This window comes from Cervus canadensis, chromosome 2 (assembly GCF_019320065.1).
Source record: "Cervus canadensis isolate Bull #8, Minnesota chromosome 2, ASM1932006v1, whole genome shotgun sequence".
In the NCBI taxonomy this organism is placed as follows: domain Eukaryota; kingdom Metazoa; phylum Chordata; class Mammalia; order Artiodactyla; family Cervidae; genus Cervus; species Cervus canadensis.
Window position 1 is genome coordinate 29,386,934 of NC_057387.1, and position 13,256 is coordinate 29,400,189.

At 41.1% G+C, this 13,256-nt stretch overlaps 1 protein-coding gene across 3 annotated transcripts in view; it reads left to right on the forward strand.

The window, feature by feature from the left end:
• LOC122436432 (monocarboxylate transporter 1-like) overlaps positions 1-5,870 on the forward strand; it is a 29,780-nt gene extending 23,910 nt beyond the window's left edge. For all 3 annotated transcript variants that reach the window (XM_043460230.1, XM_043460244.1, XM_043460233.1), the window contains 2 exons: positions 1,486-2,352; positions 4,309-5,870. In XM_043460230.1, the coding sequence (XP_043316165.1) occupies positions 1,486-2,352; positions 4,309-4,556 (1,115 nt within the window). In that variant the 3' untranslated portion in view covers positions 4,557-5,870. The remainder of the gene's footprint in view (positions 1-1,485; positions 2,353-4,308) is intronic.
• Positions 5,871-13,256: the final 7,386 nt, after the last annotated feature.

The following is a 13,256-nucleotide window of genomic DNA, read 5'->3' on the forward strand; positions in this document are numbered from 1 at the left end:
TATGCATCTTTGAAAATGATAGTTTTCTTTGGATAAATTTGTAGAAGTGTAATTGCTGGGGGAAGAAAAGGTTTTTGATACGATTGGTCAAGTACTCTTTTAGAAAGGTTTAAATAATTTACAGCCCCACCTGCAGAACCTGAGATAATACTAATAATAGGTACTATCTTTTTTTTTTTTTTTTTTGGTACTATCTTTTTAGATCTATACTTTCACTACATTAAATTTTTAAACATTTAAATATTTTAATTCATCTGGAATATTTGAATAACACAAAGAAGGAATAGAACTTTATTTGTTCCCACATGGTTATTCAACCTGTTCATTATTTCATGTCATTAATTCACTCAGCAAATATTCATTGAGTCCCTAACTATATGCCAGGCACTGGTCCAAGCTCTGTGGGGAGACCCAATATGACAAGCAAGATTCCTGCTCTTTAGTGGAGGCAATCAGACGATAAACAGGCCAACAAATAAATGAATAAATAAGAAAAATTCAGGTAGTAATAAGTGCTTTGCAAAGACTTAAAACAGAATTTGATAGAGAAGGATCGAAAGGTCCCTAAAGGGAAGGCTTCTGAGATCATGATTTTGAGTTGAGTTTTGAATGATAGCCAGGAGAAGTCTTTGTGGAAACCTAGAGTAATTGTTAAACTTTGCACAAATAAGAACAGACTGAAATGAGGGCAGGGAGGTAGGTGTGAGCCAAGTCATAGGACCTCTTAATCCAGAGTGAAAAGTTATGGACATTATAGAGATGGAAATGGACAAGCATCCTAACCTGGTTTACCTAGTAGGAAAGCAAGATTGGAAGACCACTTAAAAGGTTATCAGCATAGTTACTGTCCCAACCCCATTAGCTGAAAAATCCATTTTTTCCCTATTAATTTAAATGTATCTCTTGGTTCTATTTCTGGACTTTCTGCCCACTTTTAGAAATCAGTTTTTCAGTTTGAGTAAGTGTTCTGTTCTATTACTGTGGCTGTACAATATGTTTGTTTATTTGTTAGGGTAGGCCCACCAATCACGTATCCTTTTCCAATAGTTCTAATGCATTTGTAATTATGAAATTAGACAAAGAATCTCTATTGTTCTTTTTGTTGCTAAAGTGAAAAGAATTGTTTTTAATAATATACATTTTTTAGGGACTTCCCTGGTGATGCAGTGGTTAAGATTCCACACTTCCACTGTAGGGGGCATGGGTTCAATCCCTGTTCAGGGCGCTAAGATCCTGCAAGCCACATGGCACGCCACACACACACACACACACACACACACACACACAGTGTGTATATAAATCTAGTATTTGCTGCAAAAGAGATTTTGTGTCTGTATTTATTTGATAATAGTCCACTTCATGACTTACAAGTTACAATAGCCTCTCATGATTTTGACCTCTTTCCATGTCAGTTCTTTCCCTAGTTAATCATTTCTAAATATGTTTCTGATAGTATGTGATTGTTTTTTCCTCCCCTCTCCCCAGGTCTTGGGCTTGCCTTCAACTTGAATCCAGCTTTGACCGTGATTGGCAAGTATTTCTACAAGAAGCGACCGTTAGCAAATGGACTAGCCATGGCAGGCAGCCCTGTGTTCCTCTTTGCCATGGCCCCTCTCAACCAGGCTCTTTTTGCTCTCTTTGGCTGGAGAGGAAGCTTCCTAATTCTGGGGGGCCTCCTACTAAACTGCTGTGTGGCTGGAGCCCTGATGAGACCAATAGGGCCCAAGCCAACCACTGCAGAGAAAGAGAAGTCTAAAGAATTCCTTCAGGAAGCTGGAAAATGTGATGCAAACAAGGGGGCAGGTAATCCAAAGACAGGAGTTAATGGCGGAAACTCCCCAAAGGAGAAACAATCACTTTCTCAAACAGTTAACAAACTTTTGGACCTATCCCTGTTCAAGCACAGAGGCTTCCTGCTGTACCTCTCTGGGAATGTGATCATGTCTTTTGCCGTGGCTGCGCCTTTAGTCTTTATTATCAATTACGCCAAGAGTCAACATCACTCTGGTGAGAAGGCTGCTTTCCTTCTTTCCATTCAGGCTTTTGTTGACATGGTATCCAGACCTTGTATGGGATTTGTAGCCAACACAAAGTGGGTAAGACCACGAATTCAGTACTATTTGGCTGCTTCTATTATCGCGAATGGAGTATGTCATATGCTAGTTCCTTTAACTTCCAGCTACATAGGGTTCTGTGTCTACTCGGGATTCCTTGGATTTGCTTTTGGGTGGTTTGGTGCCGTACTGTTTGAAACACTGATGGACCTTGTGGGAGCCGAGAGATTCTCCAGTGCTGTGGGATTGATGACCATTGTGGAGTGCTGTCCTATGCTCCTGGGGCCACCAGTTTTAGGTACAGTATGTCTCCCAATTTCTGTGGTTCTATTAACATAAAACAGGCAGAGAAGATTGGGAAGGTGATGGAAAGCAGAATCCTAATCGTTTCTGTATTCTGTCATATAGTGCAAGACTATGATGTTAGACTATTATTGTTCCCACTTTAAAGAAATAGAGGCTTTTGAAAGTGAAATAACTTGCCCAGGATCACACAGCTAAGAAGTAACCCTAAAACCTGAGGTATTATCCTCTCAGTCAGTGCTAAACAGTTTACATTTTTAAAGTATCATTAATACAAAATACAACAATAATTTGGACCTCTGGATGTGATGCATATTTTTGAGATTATGCACTCTAAAGTTAGGAAGGACACATAATGAAAAACCCACTACTGACCTGTCAAAACTTTTCCACCTTCTGTCCTCCATAAGATCTTACAGAAAAGCCCAAATGAACTTTTTTGGCCAACCCAGTATATCCAAGGAGATTCCAAATCCTCTTCGTTTTTGCTTCCTAAATCTCTTTCTAATCTGCTCATTTTTTTCTCCATCACTACTGCTCTTATCCTAATCTCCGATCTTCTATCAGTAGCCTTCTAACTTTACCCATATCCATTCTAGCTGTTCTCCAGTCTCTTAGAACACTCCAGTTGCTTCCTGCGTTCTTAGGGTGAGGATCAGATTCCCTACTGTGGCTGCTGGTTCCTGCATGGGCCGGCCCGCCTCTTTCTCCAGCCTCATTTCCTACCACTCCGTTAGCCCTCTGTGCTTCCCCTCTCACCTGATGCTTCCTCCTACCACCTGCCTCAGCACTGGCTGTTCTCTGCCCGGACCCTTTTCCCATCTCCTTTCTCCTAGATTAATTCTTATCCTTCTGTAAGTCTTGGTTAAGTTTACACTTTTAAAAAGCCTTCCTGACCCTCCTTGTTAGCCCCAAACCCCTATTTTCTGCTTTCAAACACACCTGTAGCACTTGTCACAGTCTGTGTGGTTATTGGATTAACATTTCTCTTCTCCACTGAACTGTGGATGTTATCTGCTTTGCTCACTCTTAACTCAGGGCTTAGCAGACCCAGGGCTGTATTGATATATAGAAACTAAGTATTGCTGAGTGAATGTTGCCCTGCATTGGAAAACCATATGAAATCATATTTGAATTGGTTATTATAGCCTGTATATGTGTCGAGTTTTCCAAAGTTTATTTCTTAATACTAATTTGATGAGTTGCTAATAAATTTTACTATAACAAGGATTAAATAAGTTTCTTTAATATCACACCTCATAAAAACTTGAATAGAAAAGACTATGATGTGTCATTTCCAAATTTACTTGACTGTGCAAATGTTAGGGAGGTAGCCTGAAGCAAAGAAGTTACGGGTGCACGCCTCAGGGTCAGACTCCCTGGGTTTAAAGCCAATTTGTTTCACTTAAAGCTTTGTGACCTTGGATGACTTCCTTAAAGTTTCTGTACTTCAGTTTTTATGTTATACAGTGGGAATGATGATAGAATCTTCCTGTTGTGAGGTTAGAATGGTGGAAAGTATTGCTGTTAGTTAATGTTTCAGCAGAGGGTGAGTGTTCCCAGGAACACCCTTTGGGAAATGCTGATGTCAGAAAAAGTGCATTGGCCTGGGAGACTGGAATTAGCTCTGTGGCCTTGGGCAAGACTCCTAAACCTCTTTTGAGCAAATTTTTCCATTGGATTACTGAGAGAATTGATTCTAGGTGATCTCCAGGACTTTCTCAATTCAAATTTGCCAAGATTTAATTATTTTCAAGTTGCTAAAGATAACAGAATGTGCAGGGACACCCCAAAATCAGTGTTACATCATAAACAAAAGATCTTATAATTTTGAGCATTTTCTTTTTAGACTAATTTGTCATTTGTGGGCTCTTTGAAAGGATCCTTAACCTTTCTTTGGGAAAGGGTATAATTGTTTACCCACATAACTTTGTTTTTTGGACATCCTTAGGTCATCTCGGTGACATATATGGAGACTATAAATACACATACTGGGCATGTGGCATAATCCTTATTGTCTCTGGCATCTATCTTTTCATCGGCATGGGCATCAATTACCAACTTGAGGCTAAAGAACAGAAGGCAGAAGAGAAACAGAAAAAGGAAAGTAAAGAGATGGAACCAAAAGAAGTTGTTAAAGCTGCTCAGTCTCCAGAACTGAATGGTACAGAAGAAGGACCCAAAGAGGAGAAACTCTGAGGCTGAAATCAGGGATAAACAGAAGCTTTGGACCAAAGATACATGAAAAATGCTACTGAATCATGTTCTACTCTTGGTGCTTACATGGACAGTGGACACTTATGTAGAAGTCAGATCAGGTGTTCACTGATGGAACTTTTATTCTTTCCTCTACACCCATGATAATAAATAAGTCACACTTTTTAGGGGCAAGGGACATCTGCAAAAGATGACAGAGGAAATAGCTTTTATTTGAAGTCATATTTATTAAGGTATATTTATATACTGTTCATACTCCTTTTATAAAAGTGAAGTTTAATGAATTTTGACAAAGTTCTTTTGTCAAATAACTACCATTCCAATGTAGAACATTTCGAACAGCCAAGATAATTCCCTTCTCCTCCTTTGCAGTCAATCCTCTCTCCTTAACTAAATCACCTGATACCTACTTCCCCTATGCCTGCATGCTCAGTAGTGTCGACTCTTTGGGATCCCCTGGACTATGTAGCCCACCAGGCTCCTATGTCCATGGGAGTCTCTGGAGTGGGTTGCCATGCCCTCTTCCAGGGGATTTTCCCCACCCAATTCATATCTCTTGCATCTCCTGCATTGATATGGGGTTCCACAGGCCACCTGTGCCAACCATCACTGCCTCCTTCCTGGAGACAGCATTCCTGTGATTCCCCCTCCAGTCACCATTCAGCTGCAAATGACCGTTTAACTCAGGAAGCCAGAGCTGTCAGTGCTCACCCACATCACAGCATTATTGAACATTATCTTAATGAGATCAGCATTCTGATCTGAGGCGATTCTTTACTACTGTGCCACCTGGGAAGCCTGTATGGAACGACATAGTATGTAACTGTGGCATGATAGCATATATTTGATCTTTATCCTCAGTTCCTGGTATACAGCTCCTAGAACGCTTGGAACCTTGGGAGTGATGAGAGTATCTTTTGCATGCTAATTAAGTGACTGGTGGTGGAGGCCCCCTTCCTAACTTCAGGATGGGGGCTAGTCTCTAGGAAGGCCAAGGCATGATTAGAAGGTTGGCTCTTTCAGCCCCATCCCCTGACCTCTGGGGAGGGGAGAGGGACTGGAAATTGAGTTCAATTATTAGTGTCCAATAAAATAATCGATCACACCTATGTAATGAAACCCCCTAAACTACAGAGAGCTTCCTGGCTGGTGAGTATCTTAAGGTACTGGGAGAGTAGCGTGCCCCGATAAGGCATGGAAGCTCCCTGCCGCTCCTCCCCTCCATATTTTGCCCTATGACTCTCTTCCATCTGGCTGTTCTGAAATGCATACTTTACAATAAACCACTGAATGTAAGCAAAGTGTTTCCCTGAGTTCAGTGATCCATTCTAGCAAATTATCAACCTTGACAAAGGAGTCATGGGAACTCCCAATTTATAGCTGATTGGTCACGTACAGGTGGCAACCTGGGACTTGAGCATGGAATCTGAAGTGAAGGCAGTCTTGTGAGACTAAGCCTTTAAATCTGTGGAATCTGATGCTAACTCTGGGTACTTTAGGTCAGAATTGAATCAGACTGTAGGACACCCACTTGGTGTCTGGAGAATTGGCAAAGTGGTTGTTGGTGTGGAAATAACGCGTACGTTTGGTGTCAGAAGTGTTTGAGTAAAAACAGTTGGGAGTAGCCTTCTGTGTCTGACGTCACAATAGCATAATGCGTTATGATCCATCCTGTTGCATTTTTCAGTAATTCTTTGCTTGTTATTGTTGAGGAGTATTTGTTGTTGTTTTGTTGTTTAGTGGCTAAGTCATGTCTGACTCTTCTGACCCCATGGACTGTAGCCCTTCGGGCTCCTATATCCATGAGATTTCTCAGGCAAGAATACTGGAGTGGGTTGCCATTTCCTCCTGCAGAAGCTCTTTCTGACCCAGGGATTGAACCCAAGTCTCCTGCACTGGCAGGCAGATTCTCTACCATGGAGCCACCCAGGAGGCCCATTTCTTTGTGCAGATGTACCATACTTTGTATATCCATCCACCAGTTGGACATTTGAGCTGTTTCCACTTTTTAGCTGTTACAAGTTAAGATGCTGTAAATATTTACTTAGGGGTCTAGCAGACATATGCTTTCATTTCTCTTGCATAGATGCCCAGCATTGAAATTGCTGAGTCATGGCAAATGCATGGTTAACTTTGTAAGAAATCATCACACTATTTTCTCGGTGGCTATACCATTTGCTAATCTCAGTAATGATGTATGAAAATTCTAGCTATTCTGTATTCTTGTCAGCACTTGGCATTGATCCTTTTAACTTTCCCTTTCTAGTTGGAATGTAGTGGGTGACATTTCCTTGAACATGAGTGATGTTGACCATTTTTTCATGTGTTGCCCTCCATATACTTTTAGAGACTTTTTTTTTGGTCATGCTGTGTGGCGTGTGGGATCTTAGGTCCCCAACCAGGGGATGAATCCCTGTGCCTTGCTGTGGAAGTGCAGTGCAGAGTCCTAACCACTGGACTGCCAGGGAATTCCAGAGTTTTATTTTTTAAGCTTGACATTTAGGTTCCTTGAGTTTTTATCTTTCAAATTCTTTAGATGACTTTGCTTGGCATATCTGACAGTGAAATGAATAATGTATTTGAACATCCTTAAATGTGTAGAGTATATTTAAATAGATGGTTATGAAGTCTCATAGCATGAAAAGATCCTTCTGTTATAAGCATGATACAATGTTACGTGAAAAGTGCAGAACACAAACTAGATAAGCATATATAATATACCCTCAGGGTGGGGTGGGGGAAGGGAAGGGGAAAACATAAAATTCCAACCATACTTGTGTCAGAATGGTGACTTTTACCCTGTATCTGTTTTTCTTAATGGGAATGTGATTGTTATCTTTTCATCAGTGACAGGAAAAATAGATTTGAAATAGAAGAGTTGTGACAAAAAGAAATTATCTCCTAAGGAAATAAAGTTAATGACTATTATAAGCCATTGTTTATCATGAAGAGTTGCATTCCGGTGAAAGGGAGGTGAGTGTGACATGGAAGTCACGAGCACAGAGCACAAGGATTTCCCTGGTGGTCCACTGGCTAAGACTCTGTGCTCCCAATGCAGGGGACCTGGGTTCAATCCCTTGCCAGGAGCTAGATCCTACATGCCGCAACTAGGAGTTTGTGTGCTTCACCTAAAGATCTTGCATGCTGTAACGAAAGATCCTACATGCTGATCCCTCATGCCACAACTAAGACCTGCCTCAGCCAAATAAACAGCAACTTTAAAAACAAAAAACGTTAGAAAGAGCACAGAGAACAAATGGCCTCAAGGCATGGTTCTCCTGGTCCTGGACAAAGCTGTGGGGTGTAGAGTCCACAGGCCACCTGTGCCAACCATCACTGCCTCCTTCCTGGATTCCCCCTCCAGTCACCATTCAGCTGCAAATGACTGTTTAACTCAGGAAGCCAGAGCTGTCAGTGCTCACCCACATCACAGCATTATTGAACATTATCTTAATGAGATCAGCATCAGAGAAAAATATGATGATGTCATAAAAAGACAGGATGCTATGGGCCAAAGGAGGAAGTCGACCTTTCCACACATTCATTCAACAGATACTATTGACATTTACCCTGTCTGAGTTGTCAGTTCTAAATAAGGTTTTAGGTATTGAAAATTCATTAGGGAGTGAAACTCAGCAGTCTGTGTTCTATGGATCTTACTTTCTGGTAGGGGAAGGCAAACAGTGAACAGTAAGTTGAAAGGGAAACAGCAATTTTCAGAATAGAGCAGTGGGTAAAAGATCATTTATTCATTTAAGCAGCGTGTTTTGAGCATCATCTAAGTACGTATTTAGGGTTCCCTAGTATTTCAGCTGGTAAAGAATTTGCCTGTACTGCAGGAGATTCCTGGAGAAGGGATAGGCTACCCGCTCCAGTATTCTTGGGTTTCCCTGGTGGCTCAGCTGATAAAGAATCTGCCTGCAATGCAAGAGACCTGGGTTTGATCCCTGGGCTTGGAAGATCCCCTGGAAGAGAGCATGGCAACCCACTTCAGCATTCCTGCCTGGAGAATCCCCATGGACAGAAGTGCCTGGTGGGCTGCAGTCCATGGGGTCACAAAGAGTCGGATACAACTGAGGACTAAATACAGCACAGCATGGGTACCTATTTGCTGGATAGAGGGGATAACGAAACAAAATCCAGTTCCTGGCAGCCCCAGCTTCTAGTCTAGTGGGGAAGATGGCACAGTAAGTGCTGTGATGAGATAGCATATGAAAAAGCAGCTAACTTCCCTTTGGGAGGGCCTAGGAAGCCTAAGAGTATATCAACTCTTGAATCTTATAACAGAAGCATAATATAATTGTTGTGAGGATTAAAGTGCCCAGCATATAGTTTTAGTCATTTTAGTAATGGAATTGGAATCTACTCACACCCTGCAGTGCAGGGAGGGAAGTGTATGTTTTATCATTAACCAGAACAATAATGGAAGAGAACTGCTGGTAACACACGTTCACGGTCTATGAAGCCCTTCTCCATGCGGTTTATTATCCAACTCCCACAAGACCCCAGGGAGGTAGCTATAAGTAAAACAATACATGCAGTATCTTGGGTTAGGTCCTGGAACCAAAAAAAAAAAAAAAACACGTTAATTGAAAAATTGGTCTGTAGTTTAGTTAATAGGACTGTCCAATGTTAACTTCCTAGTTATGACCAATGTTCCATGATTGTGAAAGAAATTAACATCAGAGGAAGGAAAACATGTATAACTAAATCACTTTGCTCTATACCTGAAACTAACAGAACATTGTGAATCAACTATACTCCGATATAAAATAAAACTTTTAAAAAAAATTTTAAAAAAATCTGAGAGCTAGGTGAAGAGTATAGGAACTCAATGTGCCAACTTTTCTGTGAATTTTAAATTTCAATGAAAAGTGAAGGGAAAAAAGTACACAACACAACCCTTCATCCTAGCAGGTCATCTGCCCTCAAAAGCGCATGGCAGCTCAGTGGTGTGAAAGCTCTACTCAGCTACCTTAGTAGCTGAGTCTGAAGGTGCAGACTCAAGACTGGATGGAAACTCTGGAAAAAACACTAGAATGGAAGAGGCGAGTCCTTGGTAATCTTGGAGGGTAAACAGTGGCCAAAGAAATCATTCAGGTCCTGCACCAAAAAGAGCAAGATGATTCCTGGTCTCCGCTGTATTCATAATCTGATCTATGGTCTCTATTCTTGGCACCGGAATTCATAACATGGTTTCTCCATTTGCAGACTTTCTTTCCTACCATGCTTTACCATTTTAAGAAATAAAAGAGCTTGCATTACTGAGCTCCTGCTGGCTGGGTCATAGGAAGAGGTGGCCAGTAGTCATTAAGAAGCCAGAAGGAGAAGTGGGCTGGGAGTAAGTCTCTTGCTATGCTGACGGTCTACAAATGTGTAATCAAGAGATGTTTACCCTGGGGTGTTTTTCTCTTGTTGCTGTTTCACTCTCTTTGCCTTACCACCCCACTTATAAAGAAAGGAAGAAACACACCCAATACTTCTGAGTGCTTTTCACATTTGAGGCTGGAGGAGGATTTTAAGAAAATTTTGTGTGTTTCTTTATTCATCTTATATGTAATATCTGAAGCCCAACCACATGCCCAACACTGTATAGAGCCTTGGGAATACACAATAGTGACTAACACAAGAAATGTTTCCTCAGAGAGTTTTATAGTCTAGAAAGTAAAACAGACATTAAACAGAGTACATAATCTGTGATTAAATCTAAGGGCAGAACCAGAAACACTATGTTTCTTCTTATCACCCGATGGCTGTATTTGATCTATTATTATGTCACTTTGTGAAACACCTGGATTTTTTTTTTTAAGTAAATTCTAATACATTCCAGTCTATCAAAACAGTTTTACCTAAAGCAGCATTTAAAAATACTGATTGCCCATGAACAAAAAGGCAACCTATGAAATGGGAGAAAATATTTCCAAACAGTGCAACCAACAAAGGCTTAATTTCTAAAATATACAAACAGCTTATACAACTCAGTAACAAAAACCAAACAACCTAATCAAAAAATAGGCAAAAGACCTGATAAACATTTCTCCAAAGAAGATCTACAGATGGCCAATAGGCACAGGAAAACATGTTTAACATCACTGATCATCAGGGAAATGCAAATCAAAACTGCAACGAGGTATCACCTCACACCTCTCAGAATAGCCATCATCAAAAAGGCTATAAATAAGTGCTGGAGAGGGTGTGGAGAAAAGGGAACCCTACTGCATTGTTGGTGGGAATGTAAGTTGGTGCTGCTGAAACCATTTACCACAGATTGGAACTCGAACCCATGTGCCGGGACTCAAACCCAGCCAAACGGACCCAAACCCGCATGGCTGGGACTCGAACCCAGCCAAAACCCTGGTTGGGACTTGACCCAGGTGGCTGGGACTCAAACTGAGCCAAAACCCTGCTTAAGACTTGAACCCACATGGCTGGGACTCAAACCCAGCCAAAACCCATGGTACCTGATTTCAGGACCTAATGAAACTCAGGTTCTTGATGTCTCATCACAGAAAAAACTCAGTGAGAAACAAAGTGATAGTTAAGAAGTGGATTTATTCAGATACAGAGAGAAGCACATTACACAGACAGAGCGTGGGCCATCACAGAGGGCGAGCACAGCCCTGAAATTTGGCCTGGTTAGTTTTTATAGGCTGGGTAACTTCACATGCTAATGAGTGGGAGGATTATTCCAACTATTTTGGGGAAGGGGCAGAGATTTCCAGGATTTGGGCCACCTTGTTCTTTTAGCAGTGCCTCGGAACTGTTATGGCACCTCTGGGTGTGTCATTTCACTTGCTGACTGAGGATCAAGGTCTAGTCTTGTCTGCCAGCTTGGTCCCATTTGATTCTAATCAGTTTATGTTGTGTCCTTGGGCTATGTCATCCTTTCAAAAGTTGTGCTCTGCCCTGTTCCCTCCTGTTACACTGCCACTATTGACAACAGTATGGAGGTTCCTTAAAAATCTAAAAATAGAGCTGCCATATTATCCAGCAATCCCATTCCTGGGTATATATCTGGAAAAGATGAAAACTGTTAATTTGAAAAGATGCATGTACCACAATGTTCATAGAAGCACTATTTACAATAGCCAAGACATGGAAGCAGCCTAGGGGTCTAACAGCAGATAAATGGAGAAAGAAAATGTAGCATACACATACACACACACACACACACACACACACATAGTATAATATTACTCAGTCATAAAAAAATAAAGAAATAGTGACATTTGCAGTAATATAGATGGACCTAGAGATTATCATACTAAGTAAAGTCCAAGAGAGAAGGATAATACATTACATCACTTATATGTGAAATTTAAAATAATGTCTGAAAAACTGTGGATGGAGGTTCATGACATTGTACAGGAGGCAGTGGTCAAGACCATCCCCAAGAAAAAGAAATGCAAAAAGGCAAAATGGTTGTCTGAGGAGACCTTACAAATAGCTGGGAAAAGAAGAGAAGTGAAAGGCAAAGGAGAAAGGGAGAGATATACCCATTTGAATGCAGAGTTCCAAAGACTAGCAAGGAGAGATAAGAAAGCCTTCCTCAGTGATCAGTGCAAAGAAATAGAGGAAAACAATAGAATGGGAAAGCCTAGAGATCTCTTCAAGAAAATTAGAGATACCAAGGGAACATTTCATGCAAAGATGGGCACAATAAAGGACAGAAACCGTGTGGACCTAACAGAAGCAAGAGATATTAAGAAGGGGTGGCAAGAATACACAGAAGAACTATACAAAAAAGATCTTCACGACCCAGATAATCATGATGGTGTGATCACTCACCTAAAGCCAGACATCCTGGAATGTGAAGTCAAGTGGGCCTTAGGAAGCATCACTATGAACAAAGCTAGTGGAGGTGATGGAATTACAGTTGAGCTATTTCAAATCCTAAAAGATGATGCTGTGAAAGTGCTGCACTCAATATGCCAGCAAATTTGGAAAACTCAGCAGTGGCCACAGGACTGGAAAAGGTCAGTTTTTCATTCCAATCCCAAAGAAAGGCAATGCCAAAGAATGCTCAAACTACCACACAATTGCACTCATCTCACAGGCTAGCAAAGTACTGCTCAAAATTCTCCAAGCTAGGCTTCAACAGTACGTGAACCGTGAACTTCCAGATGTTCAAGCTGGTTTTAGAAAAGGCAGAGGAACCAGAGATCAAATTGCCAACATCCAGTGGATCATTGAAAAAGCAAGAGAGTTCCAGAAAAACATCTATTTCTGCTTTATTGACTACGCCAAAGCCTTTGACTGTGTGGATCACAACAAACTATGGAAAATTCTGAAAGAGATGGGAATACCAGACCACCTGACCTGCCTCCTGAGAAACCCCTATGCAGGTCAAGAAGCAACAGTTAGAACTGGATATGGAACAACAGACTGGGTTCCAGATCAGAAAAGGAGTATGTCAAGGCTGTATATAGTCACCCTGCTTATTTAACTTATACGTAGAGTACATCATGAGAAATGCTAGACTGGATGAAGCACAAGCTGGAACCAAGATTGCCGGGAGAAATATCAATAACCTCAGACATGCAGATGACACCACCCTTATGGCAGAAAGAAGAACTAAAAAGCCTCTTGATGAAAGTGAAAGGAGACTGAAAAAGTTGGCTTAAAACTCAACATTCAGAAAATTAAGATCATGGCATCTGGTCCCATCACTTCACGGCAAAC